Raw genomic sequence first — 22593 nt, 5'->3', positions numbered from 1 at the left:
TTGCAGCAGCACGACGAAGCTCCGCTATTTTGGCCAGATTTGGCATCATGCCACTATTCTAAAAGTGTCCTGGAGTGGTATGAGGCCAATTCTGTCCATTTTGTTCCAAAGGACATGAATCCGCCAAACTGTCCGGAGCTGCGCCCCGGTGGAGCAGTACTGAGCAATAATGAAGCGGGAACTTCGGAAGAGCAAGAAGACAGTCAAAGACGAGAAGGACATGTTAAGAAAATAGAAAAAAACTGAGAAACTGGTACCGGATGACACTGTAAAGACTTTGATGGAGAGCATCAAGCGAAAATGCGTTCAATTTTACACTCAAGGCTCCATCGATTAACTTTTCTTTTGATTTTTGAAGTAAATATATGTATAAAACTACCCTAAAATTTTGGTTTGATTCTAAACATTATAAGAAAATTGGCATGACATTTTCGGTGTCCTTTTCCTGGTTGTTTGCCGGTGATTTCAAATTCCCGCCTTTCCCGGTTTACTGGTGATCCTTAATCTTACCAAGCATAAGGGCTTTAGCCCTCTTACAGTCGGAAGCTGGGTACGCCACTGCAAATATGATCCATGTCTCGTCATGATCTAAAACAATAATTCCATACGGAATCATAGCAAAAACATTTTTTTTTATAAACATTGTTTCATATACAGCGAGATCTTTATCTTGGTAAGACGAACTAGGGTCTTGAATTTAAAAATACACAACGCTGTCTAATTTAAATCAATAAAATTTTTGGATGCATTTGAAATGTCGAAGGAAGAATTTGCAGGAAACCGCCTGAACTCTGTGGAACGTACAAAAAGCATTAACTGTGTGATGCCAAAACCAGGATCATTTCTAGATAAACATTTCAAAAGGTCCTATCTGCATTGATCGATTCTCTTCATCGACTTTCTCTTTCGTCAATAACTCAGCTGCTTTCCCTGTTGTATTTGACGTTTTGGACGCTAGATAAGAACCTCCTTTATCAAATCATGTGGTAGAATTTGCGCGAAATCTGTTTGCATAGCAGTGGTTAAGAAAAGAGAAAGTCGATGAAGAGAATCGATCAAAGCAGATAGGACCATTTGAAATGTTCATCGAGATTTTTAGTTTTCAAGCCAAGGGTTTTCCGTTTTAGATTAGAGATTTGAAATATGCTTCGAGAATCCAAGTGAGGCAATTCTTCCGGTAAAACTGCGTGTTGTGAGACGTGGTGAGGTGACTAGTGTTATCAATTTAAATGATTACCAAACCTAATCAAGTTTCTTCCAACATGCTATTTATCATGAATATGTTTTCATATTGATTTACTTTCCAAGGGGATCTTGGGAAAACAAAAATCTCCCAAACGACCGGTAAAGTCCAGAGCCATAATCACTTTCCTAGTAAATAAAAACATCTGGGAGTCAAAGAGCACGTCTACAAAACTTCAGTCCCGCTGGAGAATTATTGACTGACGGCCACAAGCCAGTACTCCAACTTTGATGACTAATGACCGACCTCCAAAATCCGCCAACGATTGCAATTAATCACACCGTCTCGTGCAGGGTTACGGACTAGCCTGGTAAATTATTCGCAGCTAACCTGTTTCTCACATCGGGGCAGCAAACCAGCGCGGCGCCAGGCGGAGGAGGTCACTGAAAGCTTTTGGCATCAATTTGGAGAAGCGCAAAAACAAAACAAAACAAACAAAAACAATCCGAAGAATTACGTCAGCGCGCGTTGAATAATGCGTATTTCAACCGGGAAAAGCTCTGGGCGAGAGTTTTGGTTAAATAATCATCATCAAAAACGCTTATTAATAACGAGAAAAAAACTCAGCTTTAGGTAATACCCCTAGCACTGATAAAGAACTATGATAACCGAAAACAACATAAGACTGACGTGACGACGGCAGCGATAATTAGAGGAAATATTAAATATATCATTGCATTTGGAATCGAAAGGGAAAATTCCACTCGCCGACAAACTTGAAGCCCAGAAAACAAGTAGCGGTAAGCCACACATTCGCGTAAATCGGTTGTATTCATACACGCAGAACAAAATTCTCGTACATTCAATGTAAGGTTGAATGTCTTACATCCTCTGCATATGTTTCATACAACAAATGTAATGGCAGTTTGTTCAATGGACAAGCAAGATTTTTTTCCGGCGACCACATTACAGAATCCGTTCACGTCGCGAAATATCCATACTCTTCCGTTATGCAAGTATGTAATAGAATCTTACATTTCCCGGTTGGGTGTACGAAACGAGGTGATACAGTACGATCACGTGTCCGAGTGGATTGATTTCTACCACCAGGTCGTTAATCAACCTTCCTACCGGACAAACCGAGGGAAAATTATGTTTTAACTAAACTTGTCATTTACGGCACCCGGGCGCGACTCCGAACAAATGTTTTACAATCAATTAGCGGGAAGCAGTATGGTTGTTTGCATTTTACAACTGGTTCAGTCGGTTACAGCTGGTGGGAAAGTTACATGTTTAAACTTACCAAGTTGAATTCGTTTTGAGACAAATGTAATCCGTCCTTCTTTGCCAGCAACGACTGCTTCGGTAAATTTCCCAGTAATACGTCTTTACTAACCGGCTGTGAAGTAATATCTAAAATTAATCAAAATCAGCAGCAAACAGAAGCCTTAGAAGACAGTTTGTTTCTCTATCCAATCTGCGATAAACTTTTACAGTGAATCTTAAGTCGAAGATAATGAGTGTACATAGGCGTTATCAATCGATGATTGTCTGACTGACTGCGCCTCCACGCGAACTGATAAGCAGCCAGCGAGTGACGTAGCTGTTGAATGAACGCGAATGAGTAATGAACGTCGACCCTTAGGTGTAACGTCACTGATGGGAATGAGGCTATTTCAAAGCAGTATGCATAGTGAGTGGATATTGCAGTCCTGTGATGATTTGACACTTTTTTGTTCAATTGCGGTGTTTTGCTCCATTTAGAATAGTGTAAGAGATAAGTGGGTAATTGAAGTGTGAATCAAGGCTCGGTATTTCCCATTCACTCGAGCTCGTGCTTTTGAACCTCTGGTCGTGATTAAACTGTAACAGACTGGAATTCCGTAGGTACCTGCAAGTGTACTTGAGTACTTCAAGGCTGATTGTAAAGACTCACTGAGTGATAACCAGATTAACTGGACTGCAGATTGATAGCACGACTGAATAAGACCTGCTTGGTGGTGCATTCTCCTTTAGTTTAGTCAATCCTTTAACCACTTTTAGATCATTCGTAACTTGTTCGTCCCTAGTCCTGGGCCAACTGTAGTAGGAAGCTTACAGCTGGAGTCAAATCTTTAGAGATCTTATAGATTTTCTTGAATCTTCTACATTTTCTGTGCTTACTTTGGGATGCCTTACGGCAGGCACAATGTTTTTGTTGATATAGTGATATGATCTCAGAACGCATACAATGCTCCAAAAAAAGTCCGGTGGGTAAAAAACTTAACGCCGACTACGAAGCCTCCGAAAAACGTATAACGGCAAGTTTGCCATGACATATCCTAACCGTTTATTGAAGAATTTCAAAAATGGTGGTGCCATTAGAATTCCTACACGGCGAATGAGAACGACCCAAATTTGAGTGTAGTCAACTCATAAATCACATAAAGGGTGTCCCACATCAAATTGCATCGCTGTAGAAAATTATCTAGTTGACCGATCCTTTTCAAACTTTCAGACAATAAAATATAACCCATTAGTAAGCTTTTGTTATTTCATTCAACTTCATTACCATAACCGTACGCTCGTACCTTACGCTTAACTCAACTCATTAGGTTCTGTAAAACATCTGGCTGCAGCTTCTTCTTTCCGAAACCCACTTTTTCTTTGTGTCTTCCTCAGATTTGACCTTCTTGGGATGCTTCCGTAGTGCCTGCTTCATAATAGCCCAGTATTTTTCGATGGGCCTTAGTTCCGGTGCGTTGGGGGGGTTCATGTCCTTGGGTACGAAAGTACCACTCCAGAACAACATTTGAATAGTGACACGAAGCTAGATCCAGACAGAATATCGAAGGGCCCTCGTGTTGCTTCAACAGAGGAAGCAGACGCTTCTGTAGACACTCCTTGAGGTAGATCTCTCAGTTTACAGTCCCGGTAGTCACGAACGGCGCACTCCGTTTACCACATGAGCAAATCGCTTGTCAAATCATGATTTTCTTGGCAAATTTTGCTTCCATACTTCCTCCGGAACATAAAATTTGTGCTGGGCGGTGAACAGTAGCCCCGGAAGCTGCCGGAAGTCCACCTTGACGTAAGTCTCATCATCCATGATGAGACAATGAGGCTTCGTCAGCAGTACAGTTTCCGGGCCCGTGACTTTCCCACCGTATTTTGCCGTTCGTCATGATTTGGAGCCTTCTGCACTTTGTACGTATGCAATCCCTCCCGGTCCTTGGCTCTCTGAACGAAAGACTTGGACAGATTCAAGTTTTTGGCCACATCCCTGACCGAAGCATTGGGATTCCGCTTAAACGCTTTCACGACACGCTTGTGATCCAGATCACTAATAGAACATCCATTCTGACCGCATTTCTCCTTCCGTTCGATGCTCAAAGTTTCGTAGTAACGTTTAATCACCACACGACTCACCGTTGACTGCACGATTCCGAGTTGTTCTCCGATGTGGCGATAAGAGAGTTGATGATTTTCCAGGTGCTTTCGCAAAATCAATCCGCGACGTTGCTTTTCGGGTGACGCTATTTTTTCCAACTTTCGTAAAACTGACAGCGATAAAAATACAGTGTAAACAATACACTCTAAACTACTTCCTTTCAAATTTTCGGGAGAAAATACCCAATGGGTTATTTTCTACAGCATTTTTCCGTGATGCAATTTGATGTGGGACACCCTTAAAAGTGCAGAAACTCAGCTATGAGTAAATTTGCCTCATGTTTTTCCAGTTTTTTGCATGAAAAACTTCGTGAATATGAGAAAAATAAAGATTAGATTCACTCAGTCTATTGGTACTACTTCTAGACTTAGTAAAATTTTCGTCAACTTTCCTCATTTTCCGGCATTTTTTTTAGGTTTTCCACTGTAAACCATGAGGCAAATTGACTCATCCTGAGTTCCTGCACTTTTGGCGATTATGAGTGAACTAAAATCAAATTTGTGTCGCTAGATTATTTTGATTGTAAATATATTGAAAATAGGGTTGAATACTTTTTGACGTAGGACTACGTCTTTGATTTCTATATGGGGGTACACTTTGTGAAAACCGAAAATGGAACATGTAACAAGTTAAGAAAGATTTTGAACGTTAATAACTCAGCTGCCCCTAGTCCAATTTCAATAATTTTATCACCAATCGATCAGAAATATGGCTACGCATCGATAACAATGCTTCCGAATGTTGATTTTCAACAAGAAACTATTGAAAAACTGGAAAACGTCCAGCATTGTCCAAAAGCGTCGAATTACCTAACAAATCCACCAATTACCTACATGCATATGCTGCTTCCCCAGCACAGTCGTTAGAGAGTAGTAAGTAGACGAAACAAGTCGAAGTGGCATTCGCCTCCGATCCTCGGGCGCGTGCGAATAGGGAGGATGGAATTGCGTAATATTTTGCACACTCATCGCCATACTCAGAACCACACGCTCCCAAGTCCCAACGACCACACCACTGTGTGGTGGTGTTCGGTCGTCGAAATTAGAAGCAGCAGTAGCAGTGCTTTCGGCATGTGGCGTTGAAAATTGTTCTCCAGTAACAACGAAAGGCTGCCTGCAAGCAGCGAGCTTCAGAGCCCACATAAGCAACCATCAAAGGAGGAAGAAGCTGCACCGCTATGCTATGGATCGGAATCAGTAGCTCTTCGTGAGTCGCTGCGGGTCGGTCATCTATGCCAAGCGTGTCACCCTCGCTCCAAACGACATACAGCTCGACAGCTTCATCCGTGTTGAACACCCAGCTCAGAATTACTCAATCATCACTACAAAACGGTCCTTTTCAGGGCCACCAAAAATTTGTTAAAGAGTATTATTTGGACATCGGTCAAGGTCATCAGTTCCCACAAGCAGCTAGCTATCAAGGCGCAACCTGTCTATAGAAGGTGTGGAATTGTAGGCCTGAATATATTGGTGCAATTAGTTTTTCCTCGGATTTCATTCCGCACGAATCGTTTCTTTCGTTTAATCAATCACCCTTGTAGTGACGTCGAAAAGATTGTTTCAATCGGCGCTTACATATGACATTTAATTTGGATTATAGAATTTTTTGTATGTTACCAAAATTTATGAATGGTTTGCCACTAAATGTTGAGATAATTTATTGATTATTGAATTATCACACTGTATACCATGAAAAAACAGCCTGTTTGTGAGTTTTTGCCTATTTTCAAGTAAGGAGTTATCATAAAAAACAAATCGCCAGCGGGTATTTCCCGGCGACTTTAAAAATAAATAAAATCAAACAAAATCATCATGCAGAACTAGCTAGGATTTGTTTTACTCCATATTTCACAAAATTGCTTTCGAGTGTTAAGACATCGTCTACCGCAAAGTTTACATTTTTCCCTCTACCAACACATACATCAGGGCTAGATAGATCTCCACAGGATATTCTATAGATCAACGCAATTTCAAAAAACAAAAATGCACAGCATTACGAAAAGAGGTCAGGTTTCGACCAATAGCAGATAGATTTTAATTTTAAACAAGCCAAACGATTGGAAATTTATCTACCAATCTGCTAAAATGAACAGTTAGTTAATTTTCAATAGGTCACTATTGAAAAATACCAAATGTCCAACTGTTGCAATGGTGATCCAAATTATCACCGAATGTCTGAAAACAGCGCATTCCCTAACACAGACTTAAAAATCGAATTCGATGCGGTCCCACTGAACGGTGCTCATTCAATCACCATAAGTGGTGGTGTCCAGTCCAGCAGCAGCAGTACTAGCAGCAGCAGTACTAGCAGCAGCAGCAGCAGCAGCAGGAGTGCTTTCAACAACAACAACAACGAAAGACTGCCTGCAAGCAGCGAGCTGCAGAGCTTATATGAGCAACCATAGAGAAGGAGGAAGAAGTCCCATCGCTAGGCTAGGATCGGAATCAGTAGCTCGTCGTGCTCAGCTCAGCATTACTCAACCATCACTACAAAATGGTCTTTTCAGGACCACCATAAATTTGTTAAGAGTATTATTTGAACATTTGTCAAGGTCATCATTTCCCGCAAGCAGCTATCAAGGCTTAACCTGGTCTCTATATAAGGTGTGGAATTGTAGGCCCGAATGTATTGGTGAGATTAATCATCGTCCGGCCATTTTCCAGAACGCGCTGGTATGAAGTGTTAAAAATCCATATAGAATTTGAGAGAAGTGGGAATAATTCGCTTTGGGTGTAGGGTTTTTGATCTAATTTCCGTCCTACTAAGGACATCCCGCACTTTACCACGCTTTTTGTAAAGCGTTTGAACAAAACATGGAATGTTTTCATCAAAGATAACTTCTAAATGTATCCACCTTTCCATACGTACCGTTGGATTTGATAAAGAGTTAAACAATGTTGAGATATTATTAAAAATCTAACACTGCTTCTTGCTTCTAAATTCGTCGTACGGGTTTCAATTCCGTCCAAACGCATTGAAACGCCATTAGATTTTCTTCGTCCTACGGATAAACGGAGAAAAAGGGGATGCGCTAGGAGCGCTTGTTTTGTTTTGAGAACAATGAGCGTAAATATGCATACAATGCGCTCTAATAGGATTTGTGCATGGTGAAATCATTGATATTATTGATGATTTCTGCTCGATAGAACGGAAATGGGCGATTACGACGAAGTAGCGCTCTTCCCTATATTCAGTCCCCAGAAAGCCAATAAAATCAAATTTGTGAGAAAATTAGCTCTCACGAGTTCAATCTCTCGAAGTCCATCCTTTATTACATATTCTGCACAAACGATACTTTCCGCCCCGCCCCATTCATATAATTCGGAAGGAAATCCTGTGAGGGGTGAATTGAATACACTTTAATACCAAAATGCACAAAACTTAAAAATTCATAAGTAACAAAAAATTCAAAATACACCTTTTAAAGTCGGGTAGATGTATCGAAAATACTCAAGTTGACAGTCCCTTGGATTCTCCTCAACAACTTTCTCTTTGAAATAAATACTACAAATTTGATACGCTTACAAATAAAAAACGGAAAGAGTTAAGATTATTGATGATTGATCAATTAAAAGAACAAAATGTTCACCTTTGTTCCGTCCACTAGCGGTCCTACGTCAAGCTTCCGTTCGTGCCCCTAGGCACAGACCCTTCTACTTTTTTTTGTTTAATAAAAGTTGTATACGGCCAATCAGAACGACTCAGCGACTGAATTCAATTGACTAAGAGCATTTTCTTTCCATATGAAATTTACCCATATTTAGGAAAACCAGCAGTTACTCGTTAGCTATGAGTTCCTGCAGGTTTTCCCAAATATGAGTAAATTTCGTATGAAAAGAAAATGCTCTGAGTCAATTGAATTCAATCGCTGAGTCGTTCTGATTGGCCTTGTAAAACTGTCAAAAATACCTTTTCATTATGAAGTTTTTGGCAGCACTGGACCTTCGTTTCCAGCTAAATTGAACATGCGAAATAGAAGAACAACGGAAGCAGCAGTGAGATCTAGCAGTGTCTTCCACTTTCCTACATTTTTCAGCCACCGGCGCGCTAGTTTTCCTTCTCATTACATGAAAATGGGTCATCCGGACTTGCACGATACCAATAATAAGATGGAGACACCCGCAGTGACGTTATCGAGGAAAAGAAACACTCCAGTTGCGGTATTTAGTGGTAAGTTAATGAAATTTTCGAAGACTTTCGATCATGCTTCCGATTTAACTAATTGATGTGATTTGATCATCAACAGCCTCGTCAATTTTGCCCCTGGTCTTATCGGTAAGGAAGCCTACTCCAACCATCACCATAAAGAAGCAACTCTCCTTCAGGCACGTCCCACGCCGCGTCCATCAGGAGCAAATTATTCCATCTAATAATCACGAGCATCCAACGACAGCAAAACAAAATTATGCTTATAATTAGAGAGAGAAGTATTAGTAATTTCCATTTAATTCCACTACCTTATTTGCTTATCCTTGACAGATACGCGTATTTCGTCTACAATGTGCAGACTTCTTCAGTGTCTTGTACTAATACTCGAGTCTACAAAATGGTGAGTTGACAACCTGGAAGGAGCGGAATACCTAGCCCTGGTCCTCACAAGTTCCTACTTCACGCCTCCTCGAGTCATATGATAACAAAAGACTACCAGCTGAAACATGGACACAGCTGGTTGGCGTAGCCTGGGCAATGTTGCCAGTCCGGCAATAGCAAAGTGAAGAGGTGCGACGCGAACTCTGGCGCGGTAACCATAGTACGGTGATAGAGGAAATGCTTCACCAAACCTGAGCGTCTGCTCACCATGGAGGTGCGGCTCAAAACGGCGTCTGTTCTCCATGTTAGGAGCGGCTGATCACCGTCCTAGTGCCAGCGTGGGACTCTAAACAGAGCTGTGCACGATGGTCCCCCGGCGAGACAGGGGGTTGGGGCAGGCCCAACATGCCGCCCTGGAAAAAAACAAAGTTGCAAATACCGAAGAAAGAAATACGGATCGGAACAATCGGCACAGACCTACGCGACGAAATAAGGACTACGATTGGAAACTCGGAACATGGAACTGCAAATCGCTCGGCTTCCCGTGTTGCGATAGGTTAATCTATGACGAACTTCAATCACGCAACTTCGAAGTCGTAGCACTGCAGGAACTTTGCTGGACGGGACAAAAGGTATGGTAAAGCGGGCATCGAGCGGCTACTTTCTGCCAGAGCTGTGGCATCATCAACGAGCTGGGAACCGGCTTTATAGTGCTGGGTAAGATGCGCCAACGCATGATTGGTTGGCAGCCGATCAACGCGAGGATGTGCAAGTTGAGGATTAAGGGCCGTTTCTTCAACTACAGCATAATCAACGTGCACAGCCCACACGAAGGGAGACCCGACGACGAGAAAGAAGCGTTCTATGCGCAGCTGGAGCAGGTGTACGACGGCTGTTCGCAACGGGACGTCAAAATCGTCATCGGCGACATGAACGCTCAGGTAGGACGGGAGGCAATGTATAGACCGGCAATCGGGCCGAATGGGACTATGGTAGTCCGAAGTACCTTTTTCCCCCGCAAGGATATCCACAAAGCCACCTGGAGATCACCTGACCAACACACAGAAAACAAAATCGATCACGTTCTAATCGACGGGAAATTCTTCTCCGACATTATCAACGTCCGCACGTACCGCAGTGCGAACATAGATTCGGACCACTACCTAGTTGCAGTATGCATGCGCTCAAAACTCTCGACGGTGCATAACACACGTCGAAGTCGAACGCCACGACCCAACATTGAGCAACTACGGGACACCGGAGTTGCCCAGGACTACGCGCAGCAGCTGGAAGTTGCACTACCCACGGAAGAGCAGCTTGGCGCAGCTTCTCTTGAAGATGGCTGGAGGGACATCCGTTCAGCCATCTTCAAGAGAAGCTACTGCTGCAGCGGCACTAGGTACTGCAATCCCGGACCGAAGAAATGACTGGTTTGACGGCGAATGCAAACTGTTAGTAGAGGAGAAGAATGCAGCACGGACGAGAATGCTGCAACACCGCACGAGATTGAATGTGGAGCGATACAGACAAGCGCGGAACAGACAAAACTCGGTTTTCCGAAGGAAGAAGCGTCAGCAGGAAGACCGAGATCGCGAGGCGATGGAAAATCTGTACCGCGTAAACGACACACGGAAGTTCTACGAGAAGCTAAATAGTTCGCGCAAAGGCTACGTGCCGCAAGCCGATATGTGCAAGGACTTGGACGGTAACCTTCTCACGAACGAGTGTGAGGTGATTGAGAGGTGGAAGCAGTACTATGACGAGCACCTCAACGGTGACGCAGCAGAAAACGAAGGTGGCACGGCAACAGACCTTGGAGCACGCGCAGAAGACGACAGGCTACCGGCCCCTGATCTTCAAGAAGTTGAGGAGGAGATCGGTTGGCTGAAGAACAACAAAGCAACTGGTGTAAAGGGTGATACGGTCAAAATTTGGTCAATATCAACTTGACGTATTTCTTTCAATTTTGCATTTAAAAAACCTGAACACCCCTCATTTTGAAGGTGTGTGTGTGTGTAGAATGTTGCTCCTATTTTGATTTTGGAATTCACTCTTCAGTTGTCAAAATGCCGTCCAAGCAAGAAGAGCAGCGTATCAAAATTTTGCTCGCGCATCGCGAAAATCCGAGCTACTAGCACGCAAAGTTGGAAAAATCGCTAAAAGTTGCCAAATCAACCGTTACAAATGTAATTAAAGTGTTTGGGGAACGTTTGTCGACAGCCAGGAAGTCTGGATCGGGGGGAAATCGAAAACCGGAAGCCGCTGAGACGACAAAGAGAGTTGCCGGTAGTTTCAAGCGAAACCCTAACCTCTCTCTCCGAGATGCCGCAAATAAGCTGGGTGTATTGTCTACAACCGTGCATCGAGCCAAAAAACGAGCCGGACTATCGACTTACAAGAAGGTAGTGACTCCAAATCGCGATGATAAACAAAATACGACGGCCAAAGCGCGATCCTGGAGGCTGTACACGACGATGCTGACGAAGTTTGACTGCGTGGTAATGGACGACGAAACCTACGTCAAAGCCGACTACAAGCAGCTTCCGGGACAGGAGTTTTATACGACAAAAGGAAGGGGAAAGGTAGCAGATGTTTTCAAGCACATGAAACTGTCAAAGTTCGCAAAGAAATATCTGGTTTGGCAAGCCATCTGTACCTGTGGCTTGAAAAGCAGCATTTTCATAGCTTCCGGGACTGTCAACCAAGAAATTTACGTGAAAGAGTGTTTGAATAAGCGTCTGCTGCCTTTCCTGAAGAAATACGGTTGTTCCGTACTGTTTTGGCCGGATTTGGCATCTTGCCATTACGGTAAAAAGGCCATGGAGTGGTACGCCGCCAACAACGTGCAGGTGGTTCCCAAGGACAAGAACCCTCCCAACACGCCAGAGCTCCGCCCAATTGAGAAATACTGGGCTATTGTCAAGCGGAACCTAAAGAAGACCAAAAAAACTGCTAAGGGCGAGCAGCAGTTCAAGGCAAACTGGCTTTCTGCGGCGAAGAAGGTGGACAAGGTGGCTGTACAAAATCTGATGGCAGGGGTCAAGCGTAAGGCCCGGCAATTCGGATTTGGAAAAGCGGAAGCCTAACTGAATATTTTTCCTGAATTTTATACTAATTGAACTTGAAAAAGAAATTTAATTTGATTTTTTAAATAAACGATTTCACCGATTTACACGCGTTTTCCCTTGACCAAATTTTGACCGTATCACCCTTTAGATCAACTACCAAGTGAGCTATTGAAATACGGTGGTGAAGCACTGGCTAGAGCGCTGCACTGGGTAATTGCCAAGATTTGGGAGGAGGAGATATTACCGGAGGAGTGGATGGAAGGTGTCGTATGTCCAATCTACAAAAAGGACGACAAGCTGGATTGCTGCAACTACCGCGCGATCACACTGCTGAGCGCCGCCTACAAGGTATTCTCCCAAATTCTATGCCGCTGTCTGTCACCATATGCAAGAGAGTTCGTGGGGCAATACCAGGCGGGATTCATGATCCCAAGAGGTTCTAGGGAAGACAATGTTAGCCTCCCACCCCGAGTTCAGATTGACGGTGACGAAATCGAGGTGGTCGATGAGTTCGTGTATTTGGGCTCACTGGTGACCGCCGAAAATGATACCAGCAGAGAAATTCAAAGACGCATTATGGCAGGGAATCGTGCCTACTTTGGACTCCGGAGGACGCTCCGGTCGAATAAAATTCGCCGCCGCACGAAGTTGACTGTCTACAAGACGCTGATTATACCGGTGGTCCTTTACGGCCACGAGACCTGGACTATGCTCGTGGAGGACCAACGCGCCCTTGGTGTTTTCGAACGGAAGGTGTTGCGTACCATCTACGGTGTAGTGCAGATGAATGACGGAATGACCACAAATTGCACCAGCTACTGGGAGAACCATCCATCGTCCACATTGCAAAAATTGGGCGACTACGGTGGGCTGGGCACGTCGTAAGAATGCCGCACGACGACCCAGTGAAAATGGTTCTAAAAAGCGACCCAACAGGAACAAGAAGAAGAGGCGCGCAGCGGGCAAGGTGGATCGACCAAGTAGAAGGTGACCTGCGGACCCTTCGCAGACTACGAGGCTGGCGGACTGTGGCCATGGATCGAGTAGAGTGGAGACGACTTCTTCGGACAGCAGAGGACAACAAGGCCTTAGCCTGATTGGTAAGTAAGACTGAAGAAGTCTGCACATTGTAGACGAAATACGCGTATCTGTCAAGGATAAGCAAATAAGGTAGTGGAATTAAATGGAAATTACTAACCCTTCTCCCTCTCATTATACAGGTATTCCACTAAGACGCCCACATTCATCAGGATTCAAAATTATGCTTGCATTTTAGCAAAGACATCATATGGCATGGTATGTTGTCTTCGATTTTAGATTGCGTTATCCCTCTCGGTTCAATCATCATTGAAAATATGAATAAACAAAAATAAATTGAATTAAATATTACTATGGTTCATTTTATTAAAGCATAAAGCACATCGAATTGAAAAGAATTTATATTTGAGATGAATTGCGTAATTGCGATAAAATTGCACATCTTTTAGAACAATATTTTTAAAAACTAGAGTAGAAGATAGCACAATAACTTCTTATGGTGAATGTTACGAGTCAAATCCCATCCTCGAACAGGAAAAAAAAACAATGTAAAAGTGTCTAGTGATAGGGAGTCCAGAATAATGAATTTAAAACCTAATTGGTGGTTTTAGCCCAAAATACAGCCTGACAGTCGAAATAAAATTAACTCTTCATTCTAGTAATCTTCCGACATATTTCCTTCAATTTCAACCAGATCTTGCTTGTGGCAAATTACGACTCCCGCAGATGGCAACAATGTATTCTAGATTAAGGTACTTACCGTCTTCCTCAGATGGAACCAACTCAACCAAGCTTGGCGACGGCGCCAAGCAAGGTTTGATAAAATGCAACCGCACGAATTTCCTCTCTCAGCTTAAACGATGAATTCTCCGTTCAGACACTCACAAACACACAGGGCACTTCATTCACCGAAAATCTTCACCTTCTTCCGCTGCGTTCCTTCCTACAATCTTCAAGGAAACTTTAATCGATTGCATCAGCAAAGTCGGCCGGTCCCGACATGCGAATATGTTCCCCCAACGCAGCATAGCAGGAACCCACGACGCTCAATTAAATTAATTGGTACGCGTCCCGTCCACGCATCGTTCATTTAACTCGTTGATTAGTTTTTTAAGCCAACCAGCCATTGAAACATATGCGACGAAGAACGTGTAGTACCTACAACATGTGTTGAAGTGAGTGAGGATTCTTCAATTCGGTGGCGAGGTCAACATGTTCAAAAGGGAACGCTTACATCTTCTATTAGGTAAAAATAGAAAAGACGCGCACAAATAGATTCGATTTGAACTCGCGGCGCGCCGTCAATCAGTCGAGCGTGGGTCAATTTTGGTCATTGGTTAAATAATTGTGATCAATTGAGGCATAGGGATACTACTAGGACCACGTGGTTCTCGTTGTTTACTGCCGGTATGTTACCAAGTCGTAAGATGTGTGTAACCCCATTTAAATCTAAATTGGCAAGTTGTAATGACATGGCAAATAGCTTGGGTATTGAGTGGAAATTATTTTTAAATAATGGCTCGTAGTCGTCAATCTTGATTTGTAGCCGTGTAGGCTAGATTAGACAACGCGGCAACCGCAAGCTGCGGTTGCATCAGACCTTGTGATAGTAAAACCACAGCCAAACAGACATAACTCTAACAAGTTGTTCATCGAACAATCATTTAACGGTCAATTTAAAAGTATCGTAGTTGGTAGTACCACCACCTGTGACGCGCGCAGTCAATTCCTTTGCGTTTGACATTTACACACTACCGCCATCTGTTCAGTGTAGTGCCCACCATAGTGTAGTGCCCACCAACAGCTTAAAGTGGCAACTTGCTATGGTTCTTTTTTTCTTCTGAAAAATTAAACCGCGTTCCATCAAAATATAAGATAACGACTGTTTGAGAATATTTGAAAATATACTCTTAAATGCTTAAGTTAAATCCATTCTGTTGTTGCAACTGTACGATTCAGACTGACCTGCGAGCAGCTAACTAATATTAATCATACATTGACCCACATCCTGGCAAAACATTCACGAAGTGATTCTTTTTTTGTCATTCACCGGCAGCAACTGCAAACAACACAATGATTAGTTTCCTTGAACAGAACTACGTAAAACCGACGACACTGATGGGCAAGTTTGATCTGTTGCAAACAATATAACTTTGTGCTTATCAGCAGTGACTTCTTATTGCACTTATCTGCTACGTACTACCCTACTACGCACTATTTTTTTCGCAATCTTTTTTCACAGGCCCGAATTTTTTTTATTTTCTCCTGCCGCTGCTGGAAGCCATGCAAGTTTGGCTCTCTGTGATTGGAGATTTGCGGTTACTGCAAATTCCAGCTGAGGATTAAACTTACACCAATATCAATCGATATTCACCGCGGATCAACGTTTTGATTTATCATTCACTATTGTTGTGATAATTATTTTATTGATAAAAACCTACGACTGCCACAAAGGGAGGGCCGTTTTGTTTTGGTTTCGTGCTGGGACACGGAAGCGAACGGTCTTTGTTTTGCTTGATGCAAATGTAGCTGCTGTGTTATCAGCTGCTGCGCGATGCGAACACACTACTACTACTAACTGTACCCATGTGACAGAAGTGGGAATCCAATTGGATTAGAACAGTTGTTTGGGGGCGGTAAACTGTTCGAAGAAAGATTTTTGCAATTTAAAAGTCGATCGTATATTGTCGGGCCGCCACTAAACCGGACCACGCTAGCGCGACTTGCGACCCGACGTTCAGTCGCGACAATGTGGTTTGACGTGTTAATGTCAAAGTTCTGTCATTACTGTTGTCACCAGGTGGATTTGCAAATAAATAATGTTTTTTTTTTGTTAGCTTGATCCCATCGCACAAGATTTTTGATTAAAAATTGTCCTCTATTTAATATGAAGCCAAACACAAAATCTAACATAATTATTCAGAATATTCGTGGTCAACACGCCAGCAGTAACACGGTTTATCATGCGCTTTACGGCCATTATTTTCTCGGGATATCGAAGAAGGATCTTAGTATCATTTATGGAAAATGCCGATCAACTATTTACGAGTGGTTCTTCAAGTACGAGCGAGATGGAATTTTCCGAAGGAAGCAGCGCCTGCAAGTGTTTAAGAAATTCAGCACCGATATGCGTGATTGGCTTGTCAACCTATATCAAAACGAGCCTTTCTTGTTTTTGGACGAAGCGAAACAGCGATTCCAACAGCGATTTCTGCTATCGATAAGTGTGTCATCTATTTGCACAATATTGCATGAATCTGGATTGACCTGGAAGACTATCGAAAGAAGGGCTATCAATATCAGAGAGGATGAGATAGTCCGGTTTGTTAAGGAAATGCTTGCAGTTCCATGGGACTTGTTTAACCTGGTTTTCCTAGACGAGGTTAGTATTGACAATAAGGATATGCTGCGCAAAAAAGGCTACGGAGTTGTTGGCCAGAAACTTATTTATCGCGGGGAATTCTGTAGAAAGCCTAGGGTTTCTTTCTTATGTTTTCTAGGAATCAATGGTATGCTAGATAGTTTCTGGACGGAAGGAACATTCAACCGGCATAAATTTTTCAGATGTTGTCGAAACTTTGCTATAAATAATCCCCATGTACAACGGTATCCTGGGTTTCACTCTATTTGGGTTTTGGATGGTGCTCGCATCCATTGCGACGCCAATATCATAAGATATTTTCGCTCTATTGGCATCATACCGATATTTCTACCACCATATTGCCCATTTTTTAACCCTATAGAGATTATCTTTGGCTTAATTAAGGCGTACCTTAGAAGGAATTACCGAGAGACTGGCTCCATTTTGAAAGAAGTTTGTGCAGCTATGAGTGCATTCAAAGTCTATGAGTGTAAGCAGATATTCGAATACTGTGGATACTTACCTGGGGGCGTTTTTCTTGCAGAAAAAGGTCTGGACCAAGACCCTAAATATATGGATTTCAATATTATTCCTGAATGAAAGTCATGAGCAGTCGTATATTTGATGAATAAAAGGAATGTTTAAAACAGTTGCATTGTTATATTTGTTATATTTTGATAAAAAAAAAGAGTACATGTGATAATTCCACACAACGGGCTTATTTTCATAATCATCCCGCATGATCCACATCCTCGCAATCAGTCACCTTCTCGGCTATCTCACGACTAAGGTTTGATTCTTCCGGTCGCGTAACCGATTCCATCGCTGTAAATAGTTCAGAATTCACCGATCCTCTGGCGGACATGCTGTCTATTTTCTGTTTCATTCCTTGCAAGATATTAAGAGCCATGTTTAAGTCATTCGAAAGATCAGTCATATCACGGCACCATGCATCATTATTTGTTTGGGCAGCAACCATACTCCGATGAACAGATTGTAGTCGAGCCGCTTCCGAGACACCAGTCCAGCGAAAGTTCGATCACGGTTGTGGGCTGGAGCTGAATTGATCAAGTTTGCCCACAGCATCCAGGAACTGAAGTGTCCCTCAATGTGGGAATGACTGCTTCGTAGCTCACTAGCTAATACTGAGTCATCCCTAGTTGAATGCGCCCCTGAGCGGTCAGGGTTTTGAGGTGCAATCAATCTTCGCATTACTAATTGATACTGACCTAATGATTCAATATTCGTGGAATAAGCATACACGAATATCTTAATAGATTTGCTCCTCCATGACACCAGCAGCCGTGGTGTGATACGTGATGTTGCATAGATCTTTTTCTTCACCGTATCTTGTAGCGAAACGAATTTATCGATGTCCTCAAATTCTGGATCTTGTTTTTCCGACCAGTGAGGAATTTCTTCTTCGAAGATCACCTGTCGACGTACCAGTTTGCAAGCTTCCCGCATAAACGCGAACCATAAATTGACCTTACCTAAAATGGTTAAAATTTGTTTATAATCCCTGCTAAACTTTAACTGAAATGGTTATGGAACTTTACATGAACGTTTAATGATAAAGTTTCAACCTTATGTATTATGGTTTTTTGGAACTGGACCTTACAAATAATGGGTTGTTAAGAACCATTACCATTCCAAATTCTTGTTTTCTCCATACATTTTCGGAAAGAGAACTATATTAGAACCTTTTAACTTATGGTTTGAGAACTTTAATGGTAATGGTTATGGTAGTCAGTAAGGTCCACGAATGGTTTTGTAACATCGATCAACTTTATGTGGAATATATCGCGAATTGGTTGCCTTTAATTTACTGATTACCAATTCACGATATATTCCACGTAAAGTTGAGCGATAATACAAAACCATTAATGGACCTTACTGACTACCATAACCATTACCATTAATGTTCTCAAATCATAAGTAAAAACGTTCTTATATAGTTCTCTTTCTGAAAATGTATGGAGAAAACAAGAATTTGGAATGGTAATGGTTCTTAACAACCCATTATTTGTAAGGTCCAGTTCCAAAAAACCATAATACATAAGGTTGAAACTTTATCATTAAACGTTCATGTAAAGTTCCATAACCATTTCAGTTTAAGTTTAGCAGGGATTATAAACAAATTTTAACCATTTTAGGTAAGGTCAATTTATGGTTCGCGTTTATGCGGGTTGTTTCCAAATGCATTGAAGTATCTCCTCGAGTGAATTCCCATTCACAAGTGTTTGGGTTACTTCCTTTGGCCGCAGCTGGCTTTTATATAAACGCTGAACATAGATCCCATTGAAGCAGAATTTTGACTGCACTCCTTCATCATCCGATCCAGAAAACTCAATGTCAAAGTTCATTTCCTGAGTCGCTGTCTGATGTACTGATGGCATGTCCGTATCGTCAACATTTCCACCAGCACTGGAGTCGATGTTGCTGGTACCTTCGAGTGGGTTGCCGTCTTGATAACCATCTTCTTCCTCAAGGTATTCTTCCGGTCCGTACGAACTGTAAAAATAAACCCTACATTAAGATAAACTAATTGTCTTAAATTTCATAGTAAATTTTTAATAAACTTACCCGTCCATTTTCACCGGATAAAAACAATAACAAGGAGCAAATTGACAAAACTGATTTCAGACTGTGAAGAATAATTGACAACAAAAACAACACGCTAATCAGAAGTACCTCACAATACTTACGTTTTACGCACACTCAAAGAAAAAAAACACTTTCGATAAAAAGGGAGCTTATTACATGGAATATAAGATGTTTTAAACATTAGAATGGTGAATTAAATACTTTGAAATGTCAACAGACTAAATTGATGTGTCTAGATTAGCTGATAATGTTTTCTTACGCGTTTAGATTCTGAATTTTATTTACTGTAATGTGAGAAGTTTTTTTAGTGTGCGTTTCGCAAGTTAAATAGGAATTCGGGTAGTTGCGCCCTCCTTCTGAATTTCTATCGAATAGACAATAAATACACTCAGGAAAAAAATAATCTAATTAGTATAAAAGTCACACTGAGGATATCTGAACCATTTGGTGGATTATTTTAACTTTTGGTTAAAATTTGACAGATGAAAAGTTATCGATTAACCCTGCTATCCGAGCATGGTTATTTCTGACAGACAAGAAGTTAAATTTTGACAACCGTGGCTCGAAAACCGGTCGATCGACAGCACGGGGATTTTCGAACATAGAAAATAACTTTCGAAATGTCACTTTTAACCACGAGTTAAATTTAACTCGGCAAATGGTTCACAGCCTTAATGGCGGTAAGCTCCAACTCGGATTAACTTTTAATACCGTCCCTATTTGTATGATCTGAAAAATTCAAGAGCCACATGTGAAAAGGGCATAAAAGCTTATTGTAAACAAACCTTTGTAGGCCCTTGTCTCACCAACCGAGGGTCGCCCACGCAAACCAGCAATATCATCGGGAAGGGGAAAGTGTCCCCTACCCGGTGATGTTAAAGGTTTGCGTTGGTGTCATATAAGTGGCGAGAAAAGGACATAAGAAGGTTTGTTTACAAAAAGCTTGTATGCCCTTTTCACATGTTGTTCTGGAAATGTTTGCTCAGAGTTCTGTTGATTAACTCTGATGTCGACATCAAACCAGCCGGACATTCTTAATCGGGATTTAATCCGAGGATAATACCGGTTGGAGCTTACCACCATAAAAGTCGGTCGTATACACTCAGAAAAAAATTAATCTAATTAGTATAAAAGTCACACTAAAACGCTATTCGCCTGGTTGACCTAGAAATACTCAGAGGGAGAGATGGGCGGAGAAAAGAAAATACAATTCGGCAGCAGGGATTTGTACCTAATTATCTTGCAACCCTTGGCTATCTTGCAACCCTGGTTGCATTTCACATGACTGTTACTTTTGATTCGATTTACGTGCAAAAAAATAATTGATTGCATCGCATTTTTCTTTTTGCCATTTCTTTGTGCCATTAATTAACCAACTAAGATCAATAAATCAATAGGCTCTTTTCATGGACCATTAATGTAGAGTACGCTAGCCGATTTTGAGAGGAAATGTCATCCAATCCATTTGTTTACATCATAATGACGATTTTCAAAACTCAAAATAATGTACATTTTATTGCACAACTTGCAAATTTCCATCGGGAGTGGTCGTATTTTTTTACTATTTGGTACTATCATAGAGGTAACTCTAAGAACAGAACCCTAATAAAAATTATATGGTTAATTTGCTTAACGACGTGTTCTGGGTATCATCCAAACCATTTGTGGAATAGTTCAATGATTTGGGTTATCGTTCGTTTATGGTTATTTTTTATTAGGGAAGGTCCCGAAGAAACAAGCTCAACTTTTTGGCTCAGCTCTGGTACTATCATAGAGGTAATTCTAAGACTAGAAGGTCCCGAAATAACGTGCTCAACTTTTTGGCTCAGCTCTGGTACTCTCTTCGGTCCCAAGCTAATCGATTCACCCCTCGAAACATAGGAAAAACCAATAACCCCTCATTTTATCTGTCAAACTTTCATAGTGAATCAAAACAAACATTGCGTAGTACTAGAATTTCGACTAGAATGGAGTACGTTAATCGTTTGCTTGGGACCAATAGGCTAGTCAAGTAGTGAGTCAATTTAAAATCGTTAGTTTCGTATTGATTGTTGGTACTATCTTCGGTCCCAAGCTAATCGATGCACCCCTCGAAACATAGGAAAATCCACGAACCCCTCATTTTATCTGTCAAACTTTCATAGCGAATCAAAACAAACATAGTGTAGTACTAGAATTTTGACTAGAATGGGCTACGTTAATCGATATGCTTGGGACCAATAGGCTAGTCAAGTAGTGAGCCAATTTTAAATCGTTACTTTCCACCGGTTGTAAGTAGTCTTCATTTTTTTCCAATTTCAAACAAACCAATCCTATTCTCTAAACAGGCCAATTGGGCATTCTCTAAACAGACCTGATAGGAGTAGGAACTGTAAATAATAACTAAAAATTGTAAGTGGATTTTCCTATGTTTCGAGGGATGCACCGAATAGCTTGGGACCGAAGATAGTACCAGAGCTGAGGCAAACAGTTGAGCTCATTTCTTCGGGACCTTCTGGTCTTAGAGTTACCTCTATGATTTTACTGCGCTCGGTCAGATTGATTGATTGACTGCAGAAGTCCGCAAAGTTGACAAGGTCTGCCCGAAACAGAATGAAGCTGTATTGCTTGCTTGCGGGTGACGTCAAGAGCCGTCAATTGAAAGAACTATAGTCAAAAGGAACACTATTGTATTTTATATGGACTGTTACAATTTGAAACTAGAACCGAAATGCATTCCTCACACATGCTGAGTAGTAGCAACAATCAATACGAAACTAACGATTTTAAATTGGCTCACCACTTTAGTAGCCTATTAGTCCCAAGCAAACGATTAACGTACCCTATTCTAGTTGAAATTCTATTACTACACTATGTTTGTTTTGATTCGCTATGAAAGTTTGACAGATAACATCAGGGTTGTGTGGATTCATGCAGAACATGCAGGGGTGAGTGAAATAGCTTGGGACTGCTTGGGACCGTTGTTCTGGTACTGAGTGAGCCAAAAATATTAATGATTTTCTTCGGGACCCAGTGGTCTAAGAGTTACCTCTATGGTAGTAGTTTCATTATTCGAGCACTATTTTGCACTAATTGACCACTTTGTCAAGCAGTTTTGGCGTGACTTTCTACCAGCGATTTCACAAAACTGGACCAACTAATTTCTATTTTTTATGAAACGTACAAATGTTGGCTACTTTTCTCAAAATAATGCTTCATTTCAAAGTTTGAGTGGCAGTAAACGTCATTTTAACTGCTCGACTATTCTGTTTAATTTCTGAGCAGGTTTGAAACACGAATCAAACTGACTGAAGTTCTTCAGGTGATCACAGATCTTCAAAAACTTCTCTAGATATTTTTTCAATACTCCAATCCATGGATCAAGTATTCTGTCAAT

At 41.6% G+C, this 22593-nt stretch overlaps 2 protein-coding genes and 1 pseudogene across 4 annotated transcripts in view; 1 reads left to right on the top strand and 2 right to left on the bottom strand.

The window, feature by feature from the left end:
- Ctns (Cystinosin) overlaps nt 1-14185 on the bottom strand; it is an 82506-nt gene extending 68321 nt beyond the window's left edge. For all 3 annotated transcript variants that reach the window (XM_065222491.1, XM_065222494.1, XM_065222493.1), the window contains exon 1: nt 14010-14185. The gene's annotated coding sequence lies outside the window, so the exon portion shown is untranslated. The remainder of the gene's footprint in view (nt 1-14009) is intronic.
- A 1869-nt stretch (nt 14186-16054) lies between these two features.
- LOC135701608 (uncharacterized) lies at nt 16055-17218 on the top strand. The gene has a single exon (XM_065222450.1). It carries the CDS (start codon nt 16137-16139, stop codon nt 17208-17210), a length of 1074 nt encoding a protein of 357 aa, XP_065078522.1. The 5' UTR covers nt 16055-16136; the 3' UTR covers nt 17211-17218.
- Nucleotides 17219-17314: 96 nt separating this feature from the next.
- Nucleotides 17315-19553, bottom strand: LOC135701609 (uncharacterized; annotated as a pseudogene).
- Nucleotides 19554-22593: the final 3040 nt, after the last annotated feature.

The sequence above is a fragment of the Ochlerotatus camptorhynchus genome, unplaced genomic scaffold, assembly GCF_037179485.1.
Source record: "Ochlerotatus camptorhynchus isolate MF236.1 unplaced genomic scaffold, CSIRO-AGI_Acam_v1.1 ptg000170l, whole genome shotgun sequence".
NCBI classification, from domain to species: domain Eukaryota; kingdom Metazoa; phylum Arthropoda; class Insecta; order Diptera; family Culicidae; genus Ochlerotatus; species Ochlerotatus camptorhynchus.
This window is presented reverse-complemented; position numbering and strand designations above follow the sequence as displayed.

What these genes read in the sequence shown, in the direction of transcription:
- LOC135701608 (XM_065222450.1), top strand. Translation starts at nt 16,137, where the DNA reads ATGAAGCCAAACACAAAATCTAACATAATTATTCAGAATATTCGTGGT.